This window comes from Orcinus orca, chromosome 15 (genome assembly GCF_937001465.1).
Source record: "Orcinus orca chromosome 15, mOrcOrc1.1, whole genome shotgun sequence".
Classification (NCBI taxonomy): Eukaryota; Metazoa; Chordata; class Mammalia; order Artiodactyla; family Delphinidae; genus Orcinus; species Orcinus orca.
Genome location: NC_064573.1, coordinates 71,794,869 through 71,813,636, shown reverse-complemented (window position 1 = coordinate 71,813,636; position 18,768 = coordinate 71,794,869). Strand labels below are relative to the sequence as shown.

The 18,768-nt window shown below is 47.1% G+C and overlaps 2 protein-coding genes across 2 annotated transcripts in view; both read right to left on the bottom strand.

The window, feature by feature from the left end:
* Positions 1-10,848, bottom strand: part of ACACB (acetyl-CoA carboxylase beta) — a 139,096-nt gene extending 128,248 nt beyond the window's left edge. Inside the window, exon 1 of the mRNA XM_004281381.4 lies at positions 10,713-10,848. The gene's annotated coding sequence lies outside the window, so the exon portion shown is untranslated. The remainder of the gene's footprint in view (positions 1-10,712) is intronic.
* Positions 5,328-17,780, bottom strand: UNG (uracil DNA glycosylase). Its single transcript, XM_004281380.4, has 7 exons — positions 17,520-17,780; positions 16,653-16,859; positions 15,837-15,932; positions 13,212-13,309; positions 12,476-12,564; positions 10,713-10,891; positions 5,328-6,525 (listed from the first exon to the last, which is right to left on the bottom strand). Exons 1-7 carry the CDS (start codon positions 17,646-17,648, stop codon positions 6,385-6,387), a joined length of 939 nt encoding a protein of 312 aa, XP_004281428.1. The 5' UTR covers positions 17,649-17,780; the 3' UTR covers positions 5,328-6,384.
* Positions 17,781-18,768: the final 988 nt, after the last annotated feature.

Below are 18,768 nucleotides of genomic sequence, written 5' to 3'. Positions count from 1 at the left end.
GTGGAAGCTGATATTCAGAGTCTGATGTAATTTTTTTAGGCTCCTCCCCTAAGTTAAAATGAACTGTGTACCCAGAGAGAAAGAAACAGTCCAACAATAAGTGGAGGGGTCTGTCCATCCTTTTTGCCAATCCCCAAACCTCCCCTATTGTAATAGATCAGGACATTATAGAACTGTCCTGCACAAAAGGAAAACTTATAATCTGTTTGCATCTGTTTATATATTTGTGTACATGTATATAAAGGTATCTAGATAGATATATAGAGATAAATAGGTAGATAGATATAGATATTAAATGTGAGATATTTTTCTACTTCCAGATGGTACTGCTAAAATTATTTTGTAAAAGAGCTCTATTTAGTTGGTTTGAAGGTCAAGCACTTTTAAAGATTGGGCATTCTAAATTCTCAGAAAAATAGAAACTAACCCAAATGCCTCATGTGATCTGGGATAATTTTCAGTAAATAAAAGCTAGTTTAAGTTTGTTGGCTTAAATAAAACAGGCATGTCTTTAGAGTTTTTAGCATTAAATATAATACTTTTATTCTACCTAGGCTTACAAATTTGTCAAGAAAAATAACTCGGTATGATGAAATTTTCATAAGTAATCTAAACATAACTGCTAAGGGCAAGTAAATTAAATAAATGTAAGATAAAAGTTTTTTTAGGTGAACTTTTCAGATAAGTTTCACAAATCTTTCCGGCAACCTGAAACTTTAGAATTTTGCTAAGTTAAATTAAATGATAGAAACTTATTGAATATATGGATCATTCCCATGTAAGATAAAATATTGAATATTAATTACTGATCATAGGTTTATCTGCTTTTGAATTCCCACTGCAGAGAAACGAAGTGGATCTATTAGTAAACATGTTTTAAGCCACACCAAAAAGCATGTTTCTATAAACTATTAAAAGTATTTATAAATTTGCCAAGCCACAGAATGCTAATATTGAAGACAGTTCATAATTACTTGCTTCTTAGTTTTCACTAGAAATTAAACCTTTCTCAGGGCTAAAAATTCTAACATATGTTATTGAAACTACTAGAAATAATAAGGGAAACAACCCTGTATGCAAGGAAAGGATGTGTTTTGGGTAAGAAAAGGCATGAAGAATAAAGATGCATTTCTGTTAAGGGAAGTGAGAGTAATTTTCTCTAAACTAGAACTTCTGCTTATGAAGGACAAATTTACCTTCTGTAGTCAAGTGGTTTAAAATTTGGATTGCTACCAGAAGGGTTCTGGAAATAGGCTTCAATATTATGTAAAATTAAAGCTTAATTTTCTTTCATCTGCTGAAAGAACAAGTTTTCTGGGATTGTTGATCTGCTCCTGATAAAAGATTGTAAAATCTTTTCCTTTAAAAGTAATTTGCCTAGAAAGCAAAGATTTTGTGTTTTATCACAGTGATCTCCTGTGCTCTTTGTCATCACGTCCTTGGTTACTCAGGAAAACTGAGTCTTCTTAATATTAAAAGAGCTAAAGTTTTGCTAACACCTGTATAACCTTCTATATTTTCTTGTTAATTTTATTTTTGTCACTTTGGTTAAATAGATAACTAAGTAATGTTTTACAGTAACCTGTGATCCTATCTATGCAGTGTTTTTAAACCTTTTTTTTTTCCCATATTTTTAACAAGCTTCCCCAAATCAAATTCTAAATGAAGTCTTTTTGACCTGGAAGGAACTTTGGGATTTTCCCACAGGGCCCCTGGAACTTACCAAAATATTTGTTAAACTAATTAGGCTTATTTGATATGTTAAATTACACAAGAAGCACTGTCAAACAAGAAATAGTACTAAACCTTTTTTAAAAAAAATATTTATTTGGCTGTGCCAGGTCTTAATGGCGGCATTAGGGATCTTCATTGCCGTGTGTGGGATCTTCGTCGTGGCGTGTGGGATTTTTAGTTGCGGCATGCAGGCTCTTAGATGCGGCATGCAGGATCTAGTTCCCTGACCAGAGATCAAACCTGGGCCCCATGCATTGGGAGTGCAGAGTCTTAACTGCTGGACCACCAGGGAAGTCCCCACTAAGCTTTTTCTATGTTGTGTTTGTACAGGTATGTAAGTGTTCCAGAAATTGTGTGAAATTCCTAGAAATCTGATAGGACCTGGTACAATGATTATCACTTGTAATCCTAGTTATTATCTTAAAATGTTGTATGACATCCTCTGGGACCCCAACAGAAAATGGGCAACAAGTAAACGATCTTCTTACTGCTATTCTCTTACTTTCTGAAATTGCTGTCATCAAAATTAAGACTCACACTAAAAGGACTGAACCTGAGTATCAGGGAAATGTCCTGGATGACTCTCATTCAAAGGCAACAGCAACAGAATCTATAAAGATTGTTAACACGTGGATGCAATCCGTTCTGCTTCTGCAAAAAATCATCCCTCACTGCCAGACTTCTGCCATCCTGATGTCCTTGTAAAATGGCAACGGTCTGCTCCTGAATCAGAGAAATTAAGGTGGGTAAACAATGGCTGTAAACTAAATGAATGGTCAGCGCTCTTGGAAAAACCCAAGACGGCTGCCTGGTTCTTCCTGGAACCCTGGCAAATCCCTTTTTTTGTTTTTCGTTTGTGTTTACATTCCTTCATCCACCATTGAACATTTAAGATGACTCAAATTATGAATCACCATTGGTGGGGAGACGTCTACAAAACTGCAAAAAACAGACTACCAACGATTCTGATCTGCCAGGTCCATAATCCCGGAAAAAGTATTCTTGCTCCTGGAGCCCTGAGACCCTTGAACACCTGCAGCTGGACTTCATTCAACTGCCACTTGGCCTGGCTCCACCCTAGAAGTAATTTCAATGGAATCCCAAATGCCACTGTGTTTAAATTGTTCCAAGGGCCCATTTTATAAAGTGAGGGTACTAAGCCCACCTAACCTTGTTCTTTGCTTCAATCTAACCCGACCCTGGGATGGGAAAATGAGGTCTCTCGAGTATATAAGAAACTCTGGGGCAGCCAATGTAATCAGGCCATTTGTAAGCTTACTGACATACCCATGTATTTAGACAGCCTTTCAATAGGTAATTATACAGTATATGAGCCTTGGTTGAATGATGCTAATGCCTCTGTAACAATGAACGGGTCCACAGATACTGTCATTTACGCAGGAGCCTTATGCACACCTCCTGGCTACATCTTTGTATGTGAAGGTTTTGGTTTAGAACCATCTTTATGGTTCTGTGTAAAGATGGTTTTGTTATGTTGTTTTAAATTCTGCTCTGCATACTTGTTAAGTTTTCTACCTCCTGTTTGTTGGACCTTAGTGAGAATGATGTGCTTAATGAGGCGATGCTAGCTCAGCGCTTTGAGATGATTTCCAACGCTTACAACCTTGACAAAATACAGACTTGGGATAAGAAATGCCTGCGAGTTCTCCCTACTACTGTCTCTTGTTACTCAAATGTGGCCTCAGGCAGTTTCTGGTCGGTGCACTTTCCCTCCAGTGTGGGACGTGACACCCAGAAAAGGTCTTTCCTGGCACCGAGGAGTGAAGGCTGAATTTGGAAAGCCTGTCTCTGGATCAGCGATGCTTTTCGAGGAAGATCTTGATCAAAAGGCGGTAACTGAAAATTAATAAAAGGAAACCTCAACTAAAACTGGAGTTGGGAAGGCCTGGAGAGGAAGCTCTTATGCCCTCTGGTAACTGACTCTGGTCAGTTACCCCAAAGTGTCAATCACAAACCCCAGTGAGAAGCCACTGTCACTTGAACTGACTTTCCTCCAATGAACTTTCACTTTTTTCATGATTTCCTTGTTCCACCCTCCTTTCTACAAATGCCTTCCACCCCTCAGAGTATGTCTCTGCTAGATGAGATGGTGCGTGACTCATGAATCTTTTAATGACGCCAATTAGATCTTCATTTACTCAGCTTAACTTTTTAACACCTTTTACACATCTCTGCATACCCAGTGACCCAGTGCTATAATCATAGCAAATCTGAAAACACGTGAAAAACAGTTACAGCTAAAAGTTCATAAAAATTAACCTTGTTTCTTAAACAATCAGTGATCGAATTTGTATTTCTTTTTCGGGGGCGGGGGTGGTCATAGACCATTTAAGATGCTGCTGTGTTCTGTTTAAAGTGTCACTACACTTCCAAGGTTCAATATAATTTCTTAAAAAATTAGTTTGCAGGGGCTTCCCTGGTGGCGCAGTGGTTGAGAGTCTGCCTGCCGATGCAGGGGACACGGGTTTGTGCCCCGGTCCAGGAAGATCCCACATGCTGCGGTGCGGCTGGGCCCGTGAGCCATGGCCGCTGAGCCTGCGCGTCCGGAGCCTGTGCTCCGCAACGGGAGGGGCCACAGCAGTGAGGGGCCCGCGTAACTCAAAAAAAAAAAAAAAAAAATTAGTTTGCTTTTCAATTATCTGTGGTACCTCAGAGCTTTCTGCTTCCTCCCTACTCACAGCACTGCATTAGGAGATCGGTGTTAAAACCTCACTGATAAACATTCTTCTCTCACTACTTCTTTGGATAAAGGGAATCCGTTGGAACGCTTAGTGGAGGACCCCAGAGTTACCAGAGGGAAAACTGCAAATGCATCTTCGTGCTGATTTTGCACAATGTGGGATCATAAACCCTTCTTTTCAGACATGAGAAAACTGAGGCCCAGAGGGGAAGTAATCTTCTCAAGCAAGTTTCCAAATCCCTGCCCTCCTAAGAAACGTGTTAGACTGGACGTTCTCACTGGATGCGGCCCTTCTCGCCCACTTAAACACGAGCACCCGCGTTCCCAAGACTTCTTTATTCTTTTTGCTTCCTTCATCAGACAGCAGGGGACACCGACCTTTTCTCTGGATGTTCCACCCCAGCTACTGGAGCCAAGTGCTGCCAGGTCAGTGGGCCACCATCAGGGGGTCTTCCCAGTGCCTTGGCCTCACACCTCAAGCCCAGAGAAGAGTCTGGAAAACTAGCTGAGGGAGGGTGGGGGGAAGCTGCCCTCGCACTGTCGCAGGGCTTGGCAGGACACGCAGCCATGGTGAGCATGCCAAGATCCGTAGAGAAATGCTTTTTCAGTCCAAAGTGGCTCCTTTAGGGTCCCAGCAGACCCCGACCCCGTTCAGCCCCCATACCCCCTCCACAGCGCCCTCGCCGACTCCTGCGCGCGCCCCTCCCGGGAACCCGGCCCAGGGCTTACCGAGGCCTGGCGCGGAGGGGCGGGGGGAGGGGGGAATGAGGAAAGGCGGCACGGAGGCGGCCCTTCCGGCCCACATTGGTTGTCATGGCGACCGCGGGCCGCCCCAAGCCAAGAGCAGCCTGAAGGGCGTCCGCCCAGGGACCAGAAAGACCAGGCACCGAGCGAAACTTCAACAATCTTTTATTACCAAACTCTCGCGGGGTTAACCCTTTAACCCAGCTAACAGCAAAACAGCGCTCTAACGACATCTGGGATGGAGGTGCACACCTAATAAAGACTGCCTCTTAAAAAAAGGATTTAAAAAAAATATATATATATGTACACATCTGCGTGAAGTATCTTTTTTAAAAAAGCAAAATTCACCAGTGTTGCCGAAAAACAATCCCAAAGTGATTTCAGTCTAACCACACCCCTACCCCCCACACACGAAAAAACACTGGCAGTGTATGCTGGCACAAATCCCAGACGAGATGCAGCTAGGAAAAAAAGCATCTTTCCTCTTAAAAAAAAACAAAAACTTTTCTCCTCCTTTCTGTTCAACCTCCATACCTTATTCCCAGAAACACCCAAAGAATTACATAACTAATTGCATAGACTAGACCCAGTTCACTTTCCCCAGCCTCCAGAAGTGAAAGTTCACACCAAGGATGGTTCCTTAGCAATTTTTGCCAGTACGACGGTCAGGAACTCGATCCCTAATTTCTGGGAACTTGCAAAAACGTCAGGCTTCCTGAGGGCTCCGTGAAAGATCACGGGCCAGTGTACCTGACCAAGACTGGAACGCCAGACTGGGTAAAGAAAGGGGGCCTTTCCAAATAAAAACACCCAACACCATAAAACCTAAAGTCTAACCTGCCAGGTAAAAAACAAGTAGAAGCTGGCTGTACCAAAAAGGTGCTTATCTCCTCCCTGCTTGAAAGTAATAACAAAGGGGAACAGAGTCCAGAGTATTTGACCTCATCTCCCTTCCAAGAACCTTGACCCACAGGCAGCATATTCCAGGCCAGAGGTCCCAGGGAGATTTTTGTGCTTCTGGCCAGGTAAAGCTGCTCCCAGGCTGCCTGGTTCACTGCTGCTCCTCGGAAAATGTGTGCCCTTGTGCAGGGTGCTGAAGAATTAGGAGGGAAATTGTTTTTTGACTTTGACTTCGTAAATGACAGATACTTCAATCACAGCTTCTAGAAAACCACTCAAAGACCCCTGACCCCCAAGGGTCAAGGTCACAGATCCTTCCAGTTGATGGGCTCTTTGCCGGACTTCTGCAGCAGCTCATTGGTTTTAGAGAAATGCCTGCATCCGAAGAACCCCCTGTACACCGAAAACGGCGAGGGATGCGCGGTCTGCAGCACGTGGTGCCGCTTCTGAAAGAGGAGGAGACGGGGAGTGAGATTGTGGGGACACTCTCAGGACTTAAAAAAAAACCACTCTGGCTGTGGCGCTTTCTGTCAGCTCTGCCGCTCCCCTGTGACCGCTCTAAATTCGCCCACTTTCCTCACGGTGTTGGTTTACTTGCAGCATCCACACAGGTCCGTGCGTTCATCCTCCACTGGTTGGTAGAGCCACTACCTGGGCTAGGCCCTAAGGATGCAGAGCACCCGTCTCTGCCCTCCACTGGGCACTCTCGATAGGACTCGTAGGTGCCCTTGTCCTATGACCCAGCAGTCCCACTGCTGAGACTGTTATTTGGTAAAGGATGCCACGATGCACACATCTCCATAAAGATGCAGGCATGAGGAGGTGCACGGCTCCTATCAGGTAAAACCTACTATAAATCCAGTGTTATGCAACAGATTACAAATATTTTTCTAAAGTTCTGTTAACGCAACACCACACAGCTACTAGAAGAACAAGATCAAGCTACATATGCTGACACAGGGAGACCTCTAAAATATGTCAAGTGGGGAAAAAAAAGCAAGAAAAAGTGATAAATGCATTAAATTAAAAAAAATTCTTTGGTAGGGGGGATAAGACCCAAGACACTATTTATAGTAGTTCCTTTAGGTGAAAGATTGTACCTTTCTATGCTGTTTGCATTATCTCACCACCAAAATAGAATACTTAAAATTTTTTAAAATGTCAACTGTAGTTAACTTAGTAGGAAGATTCTGGACCATTTTTGCTCTCTTCTTTATTCTTTCCTGTATTTAAATAAAAATCACCCAACAGGGCTTCCCTGGTGGTGCAGTGGTTAAGAACCTGCCTGCCAATGCAGGGGACATAGGTTCGAGCCCTGGTCCAGGAAGATCCCACATGCCATGGAGCAGCTAAGCCTGAGCGCCACAACTACTGAGCCTGTGCTCTAGAGCCCACAAGCCACAACTAGAGAAAACCCGCACGCAGCAATGAAGACCCAACGCAGCCAAAAATAAATAAAAATTAAAAAAAAAAATCACCCAACAAATAATCGTCTTTCAAGATACCCCTGCCTTCAAGGCTGGGTTGAGGAGGGGCCATCAGTGAAGCCGGGCAGCCCAGTGTGGGCCAGGGCATGGAACCTGGGTTCCTTCAGGTCCTGGCCCTGCCACTCAGCAGTGGCGCAGCCCCAGGGAAGTCACTGACCCTCCCTAGGCCACAGGTCACTTTTCACCTGTGGACTGGAAGTTAACAGCAGTGCCAGCTCAGGAAGATCCCGTGAAGAACAAAAGATGGGTCGTGCGCGCAGAGCATCCCGGGAAGGGATGCAGGCCGGGTGCTCAGCACAGGGTACAGCATATGGGGCAGGCCGCTGAACACGAGAGCTGTGTGCATTATAAAGGACCAGTCAGCCAGCCTCCAGGGAAGGAAAAGACCTCTACATGCTGGACAGAGGAAGCAGGACGTTCAAAGGCAGTCAGGGGAGTAGGGGGTGGGGAGAAGTCCAGGTGGTTCAGGGGGCCTGGAGTTCACAGAGGGTGACAGGCAGGCCGGGGCCGTGCCCAGACCCCAGCTCATAAGCCCAGGTCGAGGCCTTCCAAGGAGAAGGCGTCTGAACGCTCTGCTCTGGGCAAGATGAGATGGGGCTGACCTGAGGCTAAGTTGGGCAGGTGGTGGGGGGGCTGAGAGAAGAAAGTCTGTGTATGACTGGTTGCAGGAGGTGGGGATAGATACAAAGGGTGGAGAGGGGGAAGGAGAGGGGGAAAGAAAGGGAGGGGTCAAGAATGATATGCGATTTCTGGTTGGGCAACTGGGTAGACAGCGGCCCTTTTTATCCTTGGGCATCCAGGGGGATGGACGAGTTTAGTGAGGGATGGACGAGGAAAGAATGGGAAAATGTTGCATTTGATGTGCTTCCAGGTCCCTAGTCAGGCAGCAGCTGAATATACAGGTCTAGTGCTCAGGAGACACCCCGGGCTACAGATGTGCAACTTGGGTTTTAATGGTCAATCTACCAGTTTTTTTTTTTTTTTGGTTGTGCCATGCAGCATGCAGGATCCTAGTTCCCCAACCAGGGATCGAACCCAGGCCCTCTGCAATGGAAGCGCGGAGTCCCAACCGCTGGACCGCCAGGGAAGTCTGGTTTTTAATGGTCAAGCTACTTTAACAACTGTTTACTTTCAAACTGAACCATTATTAAGATTACAGATACACTGAGTAAGGGCGCTTCTGACCACAAACCTCCCTAAGACACAGACTGGAAATCACTCCCACACACACTTCATTACCGAGGTAATCAGATCTTAGCAGTTAGTTCGTTCATGCCAGGTTTTATTCCTACTATTCTCTTCCCGAAAAGAAAAACACCTGAAAACATCCTGTTCATTCACAGAGAACCTTTATAGAGAAAGCAGCTCTTCCATCTGACCTACACGCCCCCTTGCTGCTTGCATCCATGTGTATAGACACTGGACGGGGCTTCCCTGGTGGCGCAGTGGTTGAGAGTCCGCCTGCCGATGCAGGGGACACGGGTTCATGCCCCCGTCCGGGAAGATCCCACATGCCATGGAGTGGCTGGGCCCGTGAGCCATGGCCACCGAGCCTGCGCATCCGGAGCCTGTGCTCCGCAACGGGAGAGGCCACAGCAGTGAGAGGCCCGCGTACCGCAAAAAAAAAAAAAAAAAAAAGACACTGGCCGGAGATGTCAGACAGTAAAGCCCAGTGCCTACCCGAGGCCAAGAAGAGTTGGAACGGATGGGGACTGGGAGGGGAGGCCTTGAAATCCTTTAGTTTCTAACCATGTGAATTGAATCTACTACCTTAAAAAAGGAAAAAAGGCCTAAATTATGAAATAAAGGTAGAACTCCACTTAAGAGAAAATGGAGGAGATAACTGACACGTGAGTCAAGTCTCTAAAGCTGATGGCTGGCTTGGAACCCTGCCACCCTCGCCCGTGGGCTGGGCAGGCCTCCCCACGGGCCCGCCCAGGTGAGCTGGCTGCTCGGATCAGAGTCCGAAGCTCCATTCACCCCAAGTGGGCAAGTGACCTCGCCTCCCTGAGCCCCAGTACAAAGCGGGGTCAGCGTATCCCTCCCACCCCCAACAGCCTGCATCGAGGTCAGCAGAGATGCTGTGTGAAAAGTGCTGGACTTGCTCCTGACACCTGTTTGCACGTATCTGATACACCATAAGCTACTGCCATGTCGCCTCGGTTCATCCCTTTACCTCACTTATGACGTGTTTATGCTATGATTTCTCCCCCCACCCTCACTGCCCAATTCAGTGCCTCCCAGTAGCCCAAGCTAAACACTCCTCCTTCCCGTCTCCCTCCCTCCCAGCCCCATGCCCCCTCCTCCCCTTGCCAGTCTCCTTCATACCAGCATCACCTCCAGTCCGGTCACAGGCATCCCAAAGAGGAATGCCAGTGCTCAGCACAGAGGGGAGGCAGGATTAGGATGGTTTTAGGATGGGGTTTAAGGGGATGAGGGAGGGCATTCAAGGATGACTTCCGGTTTTTAATCTCAGCAACCAAGTATACGCAGGTGGGTCGGGGGAGGATGCGGTGGGGTGGCCAGAGACTGAAGAGCTGGGTTGGTGTCGGGGACCAGCAACCAGGGCCCAGGTTTAATAATTATCGCTGATGGTGTTTTCATGGGGGGAGGTTACATTTGCGATTAGGTGGAACTCTTCATGTTTCCCATATACCCTCAAACTTGTTGAAAGCAAGAGACTTACCTCGCTCATCATCTACTGCATCGTTTGTTACATGAATGGAACCTGGGGACCTGTGTTATCTTTCTGTGTATGCAGCAAGTTTATGCCAGTGTTACCAACTGCATCTAAGCAGAAGCTGGCCAGCTGCTCTCCTCATACACAACTAATCATTTCGTCTGAGTTCTGTTCAATTTTCTTTCTTTCCTTTTTTTTTTTTTGGCTGCGCTGTGTGGCATGCAGGATCTTAGTTCCCTGACCAGGAATAGAACCTGTGCCCCTGCGTTGGGAGCACGGACTCTTAACCCCTGGACCGCCAGGGAAGTCCCTGAATTCTGTTCAGTTTTCGATGGGAAACCTAATCCTAATTATCACAGTTTTAAGGGAAAATAAGCTTCATTTTAGGACATGATCTTTCTAGGACCACATAAAGGGACTGCTAGAATTCTCTAACCTGTTTAAAAAAAAAAAACCCAAAACATACCCTATCAATGGCACTGCCTTTCTTCTGAGCATAAGAGCCCCAGAGCAGGAAGACAAGGCCGTTCGAGTTCTGATTGAGCCAGGACACAACAGCATCGGTGAACTGCTCCCAACCTCTCTCTTTATGAGAATTGGCCTGATGCGCCCGGACGGTGAGGACGGCGTTGAGCAGGAGAACACCTGCGAGCACACAGCGAAGAAGGAGGTTCAAGGGGGGCTGAAACGTGCAATCTAAAATTCGACACAAATGAACATATCTACGAAACAAACTGACTCACAGATAAGAGAGAACGGACTTGTGCTTGTCATGGGGGGGGATGAGGGAGGGATGGACTGGAAGTTTGGGGTTAACAGATGCAAACTATTATATATAGGATGTATAGCACAGAAAACTCTTCAATACCCTTTGATAAACCATAATTATAAAGAATACGGAAAAGAATATGTATATGTATAATGGAATCACTTTGCTGTACAGCAGAAATTAACATTGTAAATCAACTATACTTCAATAAAATTAAAAGAAAAAAAAGGGGGAGGCTGAAACGAGTTGGCCTAAACACCCAATAATGGGCTCAACGCATGACGAAACCACCCCGAGATGTAAGCTGGTGCAGCCACCTGAAATCCGGTGGTGGAGAAAGCATTAGGACGTGACCAGCTGGTGCCTCTGTGCGAGATTCATTTTCACCTCTGCACTTTCAAGACCGAACTTCTGAGTTTACAACAGTGACCGTGCATTATATCCATCATCAGAAAGAATTGTTTAAAAAAATATACCCTGGGCTTCCCTGGTGGCGCAGTGGTTGAGAGTCCGCCTGCCGATGCAGGGGATACGGGTTCGTGGCCCGGTCCGGGAGGATCCCACATGCCGTGGAGCGGCTGGGCCCGTGAGCCATGGCCGCTGAGCCTGCGCGTCCGGAGCCTGTGCTCCGCAACGGGAGGGGCCACAACAGTGAGAAGCCCGTGTACCACCACCAACAACAACAAAAAATACCCTAACTGATATGAAATAGCCCTGGAAAGTAACACAAGGAGGCCAAGACGTTTCACTGAAACAAAAATCTCACTGCAAGGAAAGAGCAGATATTCTTTCCTTATCCTGATTATAGTTTGTTAAAAAAGGAGAAAGACGTCCCACAGATAGGTATTAAACACACACAACATAACCCGTGTGTCAAAATGAGAAAACTTGAGGCCACCTTCTGAATGGTCGAAGTTGAGTGGTTCAACGTAAAATATGAATGATGAGGAACCAACTTTTCCCTTTCATGCTATGATTAAAACATGAAAAACCAATGGCTGCAGGATAAAAGCGAAATACATTTTTTTCCACTAGATTAGATTACTGGTTTATTACAAAGGATATTAAAGGATGCAGTCAAGTCGGATGAAGAGGTGCAAAGGGCAAGACAGAGGGGAAGAGCACGTGGCTTCCATGCCCTCTCTCAGCTTGCCTCTCTCTCCGATCTCCATGCGTGCACCAACCCAGAAGCTCTCCAAATGTCATCCTTTGGGGGTTTTATGGAGGCTTCATTACATAAGCATGATTGATTAAATCACTGGCCACTGGCATTGGATTCAACCTCCAGCCCATCTCCTCTCCCTCAGGAGGTGGTGAGATACATTCTTTGACTTACATAAACTTAGCCATTTTATTAGAGCTCTCTGGTTCCTCACGGGTATCTTTTAAAAATATAAGCAAGCTAGACAGAAAAGACAGTTGAAATCCATCCAAAACACATCTAGCAGTGGCTGGTTTACCTTGCCTGGCCCATCCGGATAAATCTCCATGACCAGGATGAACAAAACCATCTATGTCTGTAGACAGTTCTTTATAAATGTTTTCCAAACTGAAAGCAAGCCAGAAGAAAAACAAACAGAAAAACAGAATCTTAAGCACAATTCGGAAAGTCCAGGACCCTCCAGCACACACGCGAGTTAGTCTGCAAAGCCAGCCCTCGGGGCGGACAACAGGACGCACTGCACTGATTCATGGGAAACGCTGCCCTTCCTTTAGACAGGCACACCTGCCAAACGCCTTTACTTCGGTCAGTGCTTGGGTTTAAGGAAGAGAACTTTGGAAAACCTAAGCAAGTTAGCCCAGGAGTTACCACCCCACTCCCAAGTGATGGATTTAGTTTATACCTTTAATGTTCATTATATTTGTAAATGATATGTAAAATCCTCCAAGGCAGGGGTTCTTAACCAGGCGTGATGTGGCCCCACAGGGACTGCTGAAAACGTCTGAAGACATTTTTCATTGTCACAAATGGGGTGGGGGTGGGGCGTGCTGCTGGCATCTCGAGGCCAAGGGTGCTGCTAAACATCTTACCACGCACACGGCAGCCCCCCGACCACAAAGACCCAGCCCCACATGTCAGTAGTGCAGAAACTGAGAAATCCTGCTCCAAAGGCTAGTGACGGTCCCACAAACAGGTGCACCTGTAATTTGAACGTGATCACAGTTGGAGCTGAGCCACCTGTAGAGCCTGCGTACCTGGGCGGGGGTGGCACGGGCCTTTGAACACTAAAGCAGAGCCCATGAGCTTGATTGGGTCCGTGATATGGATCCTGTCCCAGGACGACAACCTTCACCTGTGAACACCAGATGGCGAGGATCAAACACCATAGTACAGGCAGTCTGAACGGACACCTTGGCTGGCTGATAACTTATACAAAGGAATCCTTATGCTATGAGGACAAGGGCAGGCCCCCCTCCCGGCCCAACTAAGAGCCCCCAGAAGGGAGCAGGTGACTTGGCACCATCACTGCATTGCCCAGTTATCCTTCCCTCAGTCACCTGCTGCAGCGCCCCCTCCCTTCTCTGACCCACGTGTTTGAAACAAGCTGGGGTCAACTTTGCTTTCATCCCCTTCGTTTTTCGAATTACAAAAGGAAATACGCCCTTGTCACAAGTACGTCCATCCAGAAATATATCAAGATCTCCCGGTCATCCCTACCCCGTCCTGATCCAACCATTTATAATCACCTATTGATATATAATGAGGGTCATTGTACTCATCACCCTACATTTTTGTGTTTCTCACATCATACACTGCAGGCCTCCTTTAAGTCAACAGAGCTCAGTTGTTGATGGGCGGTCAGCTGGTTTCCCAGTTTTTTCCCTTAAAAAAATAACGCAGTAAACATCCTACATGTATCTTTACATACTGCTGCTTTCATTTCTATGGAATAGATTCAGAAGAGTGGAGTTGCTGATCACAGTATTAAGTGTATTTAAAATTTTCATCGACATATGCCAAATTGCTTTTCCACGAGCTGAAGAAACTCCAGTTGCCCAGCAGCAGCATATGAAAGAGCCTGCTCCCCTGGACGGGTACGCCGCGGAGACACCGTGGGTTCAGCTCCAGACTGTCTCATTAAGCAAACATCGCGATAAAACAAGTGACATAAATTTTTTGGTCTCCTAGCGCATACACGATATGGTAGTCTATTAAGTGTGCAATTGCATGTCAAAAAAAAGTACGTATCTTAATTAGAAAGTACTTTATTGCTTAAAAAATGCTAACCATCATCTGACAATGAAAGGTTGCCACAAACCTTCGATTTGTAAAAATCGCTGGATCTGCGAAGCGCAATAATACAAGGTCTGCCTGTGTCCTCTTAAGGGATGGAACCAGAGGAGAATGAGGTCACTGTCACCGTCAGTGGTGTGAAAATACTACTAGGCCTTTTGATCGGGTGCCCGCCCACCCACCTCTCTTCATTCCCACACTTTTGCCGTGTTCCTTCTTAAGACTCTCCTTCCGTAGCCAACATACACTTTATCCTTCAAAATCCAGCTTCAGACGTTCCCACAATCAGGCAGCTTTCATGGGCCTCTCCATTCCTCTGGTTGGTACTCACACTGCCCCTGGCATATTCCCCAACATGAAGCAACGTGTCCGAGCGGGGAAGCTTTCCAGTTCTGGTCCTGGATAAGGACCTCAGAGGAGCCAGGTAACATCCCCTACCCTCCACATGCTCACTGGCAAAGAAGCCCCACCGGGCCATCTGATCCTCAGAAGTCTCATGCACTTTTCTTAGTCTTTCTTTACAATATTGCTCATTGGTACTCAAAACAGGACATACTTCAAACAAGGGGCAAACTAGTACTGAATTTAATAGGACTTGTTTTTTTTTAACTTTATAAACAAGGAGGTACGTTCGAAGTGCTTGCTCTGAAATGAAAATTGTGAAGTCTGCTAAGTATTACGAGTGTCAGCCTTATCACGATGGCTTCTTCAACAATTTCACTTCTCTTTGATTTAACAGGTGCTTATTAAATCACGGGATTCCTACCCTCAGCTTACAAAATCAGTAAGGCAAAAGGAGAACAAAAAAATGGAACACCTCCAATGCAAGCAGATACTAAAACCCCACATCACAAAGGAAACCCACATCACAAATAAGTGGGGGACAGGCCTCCTTCCGGGAGGTGCCAGAGATGCCTCTAGTTGGTTTTCAAAAGACAGAAGTGAGGAGAGGGTCACCGCCCTGTCCAGCTCCAAAGGAGGAGAATGGAAGGTGGAGGTGAGGCTGGGAAGCAGGAAGTGGCCGTATTCACCCTCAGCTTTCATAGTTTGCACCGTGGGAAGCCACAAACAAGCTTCTGACAGCAAGCAGCCATTGTATATACGCTGAACCAAAGCAAAGGAATCTGTTAACAGCAGATGTGTTCAGGCCACAAGTCAAGAGTTTGAAAGCATCAACGGTAAAGGATGGTGTGGTCAGACAGAAAGAACACTGAGCCGCAAGTCAAGGTGGGACCCCCGACAACCACTTGAAAAAGACTTAACTGCTTCGTGCCTCAGTTTCCTCACCACCACACTTTACCTCTCATGGGCATGGGGTCGGTTTAAGGATAAAATAAAATACAAGTGAGAGCATACAGACCCATGGTTTACGTACATACTTTTCTTTTTTTGCCATATGAACAGCACACAGTAAAAGTTAAACAGGGTACATACAGGCTAAAATACGGCCCGCCTAACCTCACAATTTCAGTATTTTATTTATTACTGAATTATGGACAGTGGCTTAACTCCAGTGTCCCTAATTAAAAACTACCATTTGAGTCCTACTCCCCTTTTAGTAAAATTCATCCACAACTTGTACTTACATCTCTTATGTCACACATTTGGGTCCATGTGAAGACTTGCTGCGGGGGTGGGTAAACAGTGTAATGTTTTCTTTCTTCTGCAACAAATCCCATAAGCTGATGGAAAGATAAACTAGATTTACAATCAGATTCTCACTGGAAAGCATAAGAATTCAATAAAAAAGCTTCCAATGAAAGCTACTGGAAGAGCTTTTAGCTAGCTCTTTGCCAAGTTTTATATCCAAATTCTGCGTAAAAATCAGAACAGTTCCCCTCCCGACATTTTAATTCCTTTCTTTGGGCTGCGTCAAAGTTGATTGGCCTGACAGCCTTGATTTCCTGCGGGTGCCAACCCCTCCCTCTTTTGTTTAAAGGGCAGGTTTCATTCAGTCCGGTTTGTGGTTTTACCAGGCCACTCTTTCCTTGGGAGCAGACTAAACAAATGGGTTAAAAGAAGCTATGAGGGCTTCCCTGGGGGCGCAGTGGTTGAGAGTCCGCCTGCCGATGCAGGGGACACGGGTTCGTGCCCCGATCCTGGAAGATCCCACATGCCGCGGAGCGGCTGGGCCCGTGAGCCATGGCCGCTGAGCCTGCGCATCCGGAGCCTGTGCTCCGCGATGGGAGAGGCCACAACAGTGAGAGGCCCGCGTACCGCAAAAAAAAAAAAAAAAAAAGCTATGATATCACCTCATAGTCTTTTAAAAATCTTAAACTGGGCAGATTCAAAACATCATGGCTGTATGTTGAAGGAGGGAAAGTAGGAGCTCACGAAGCAATATCCTATAAACGTGGGCTTGGCCTGCTATATTTACAAGTGCCCGCAGTCTCCAACTTTACCTTAATAAAATATGGTTTCCCGAACTCCCCGCTGAGGTGCTTCTTCCAACTCTCACCAAAACCTACAGGCACATTGCGCGCTGCGAGTCTGAGCAGTGCGGCGGCTTTGTTCTTCTGGATGCGGACCAACTGCTCGGGGCTCAGTGGCGACGAGGGCGGCGTGCCGGGCTCCTCCTGCCCGGCCCGGATCTTCTTGGCGGGGCTGGCCTGCAAGTGGTCCCCGCAGAAACGGGTCACGAGCTGCAGTGGACCTCTCCCGGGAGCCCGCAGCTTCCGTCCCCAACCCAACAGCCCAGGGTAGAGAACACCCATTCTTGGGGTTTCAGCCCCGCTCGGCAGGTACGTACAAAACCGGACTCTGGAAACCCAGGGCTGATCCCAGACCGGCACTAACAGGCCGCTGCCCCAAATTTCGAGTTTGGTACCAAAACAGGGCAGGAAAAAGGTCTGTGAGCAAGGCCCGCAGAGCCTCGCTAGGGGTTCGCGGAGAAAGGGCCCAGCACCCAGGGCCCCGCCCCGCGGGTCCCGCCACTAGCGTCCCCACGTGGTCTTTTCGCGGCAAAAACCCTCCCCTCCAGGACCCACCCCCTCCCTCCTCTGATTGGAGGGTGGGCCGGGCCCCTCGCCTCTGATTGGCGCCGTGGGCCCCAAGGTTCGCCTCCATTGGCTGACCCCTCAGCATGGCCGCCGGTGAGGCGCCACGGCGGCTGTTTTGAACACGTGGAAGCCCCAGTTTACCCAGTCAGCCCCATGTTCCTGCAACCCCTCGGTCGCGCGGGGTCCGCCGCCCTCCTCGCCCTCTTCGCCCTCCTCACCCTCCCTTCCCCCTGACCCCCAGCCCCACGAGCGGTCCCCGCCGCGCCTTACCGCCGCATCCCCGCTCTCAGCTACCGCCGCCACGCCGTTCCACTGCTCGGCCGGCTCGGAGCTGCAGGCACGTCGCTTCCTGGCGGGGCTCGGGGAGAAGAAAGAGTAGAGGGTCTTCTGGCCAATCATCCTGAAGCCGAGGAGGGAGCGAACGCGCGCTGCCCGGGGACCCGCGAGCTTGGCGCTAGCCGCGGCGGTCAGCAATTGGCGCCAAGCAACCCGCGCATGCTCCGACCGGGGGTGGGGGGTGGGCGAGGGGGCAGCGGAGGTCCTAGTGCGCATGTGTGGGAGGGGCCGCTGGGCAAGGTCCCTGAGGCGAAGTGGGGCTCAGAAAGGTCTTTAGAGCGGGCGGGGTTCCTTAGGTCGGTTCACTCAGATGTTTACTCTTTCATTCATTCTTCTCACCCATCATACCTCTGCCTTGGGCAAGTCCCTCCACCTCTCAGCCGGTGAAAGAACTTAAAAGTACCCGCCCCGTAGGGTTTTTTGTGGGAGTGAAATTAGCTTTAAAATAGTAATTGTTAAAAAAAAAAAAGTAATTGTTTTGCTTTTAGTTGTCCAATTTTCACAACCTGTTTTACTGACGACAAACTAAGGCCTAGAAGCCTAACCTGTAAGGTTTGGGGGAGACTTTAACAGAGGTCATTAAGGTTAAACTCCAAACTAGTCATCCTCTGAAAGACATCCCCATACACCTGGGATTCTTCCCCTCTCCCTCCCTCCCCACATCCAAACTGTGGACAGGTCCTCTTGGGTCCATCTCCATAATAAAGCCCAAATTCAAATGCTGTTCTCAATCTCTGGTCTACTAACTACAATCCCAGCGGGTCTTCTCTTTTCCTACCTAATCATCTTTTTGAAATGTAAATTACACCATAATAATCCCCAGGTTAAAATCCTATAGTTTCCAAATATGTTTGGAATAAAATCCTTGCTTCTACATACATAGAGATGGTCAACAGGCACAGGAAAAGATGCTCAACATCTCTAATTATTAGAGAAATGCAAATTAAAACTACAATGAGGTATCACCTCACACCAGTCAGAATGGTCATCATTAAAGTGTCTACAAGTAGTAAATGCTGGAGATGGTGTAGAGAAAAAGGACCCCTCCTACACTGTTGGTGGGAATGTAAATTGGTGCAGCCACTATGGAGACCAGTATGGAGGTTCCCTAAAGAAACTAAAAATAAAGTTATCATATGATCCAACAATCCCACTCCTGGGCATATATAGGGAAAAAACTCTA

Coding starts and splice junctions, on each gene's coding strand:
- UNG (XM_004281380.4), bottom strand. CDS start 17,648: ATGATTGGCCAGAAGACCCTCTACTCTTTCTTCTCCCCGAGCCCCGCC. Junction 15,933..16,652: donor GGAAACCATATTTTATTAAG/GTAAAGTTGGAG, acceptor TCTTTCCATCAG/CTTATGGGATTTGTTGCAGA. Junction 6,526..10,712: donor AAGGCAGTGCCATTGATAGG/GTATGTTTTGGG, acceptor CTCCTCTTTCAG/AAGCGGCACCACGTGCTGCA.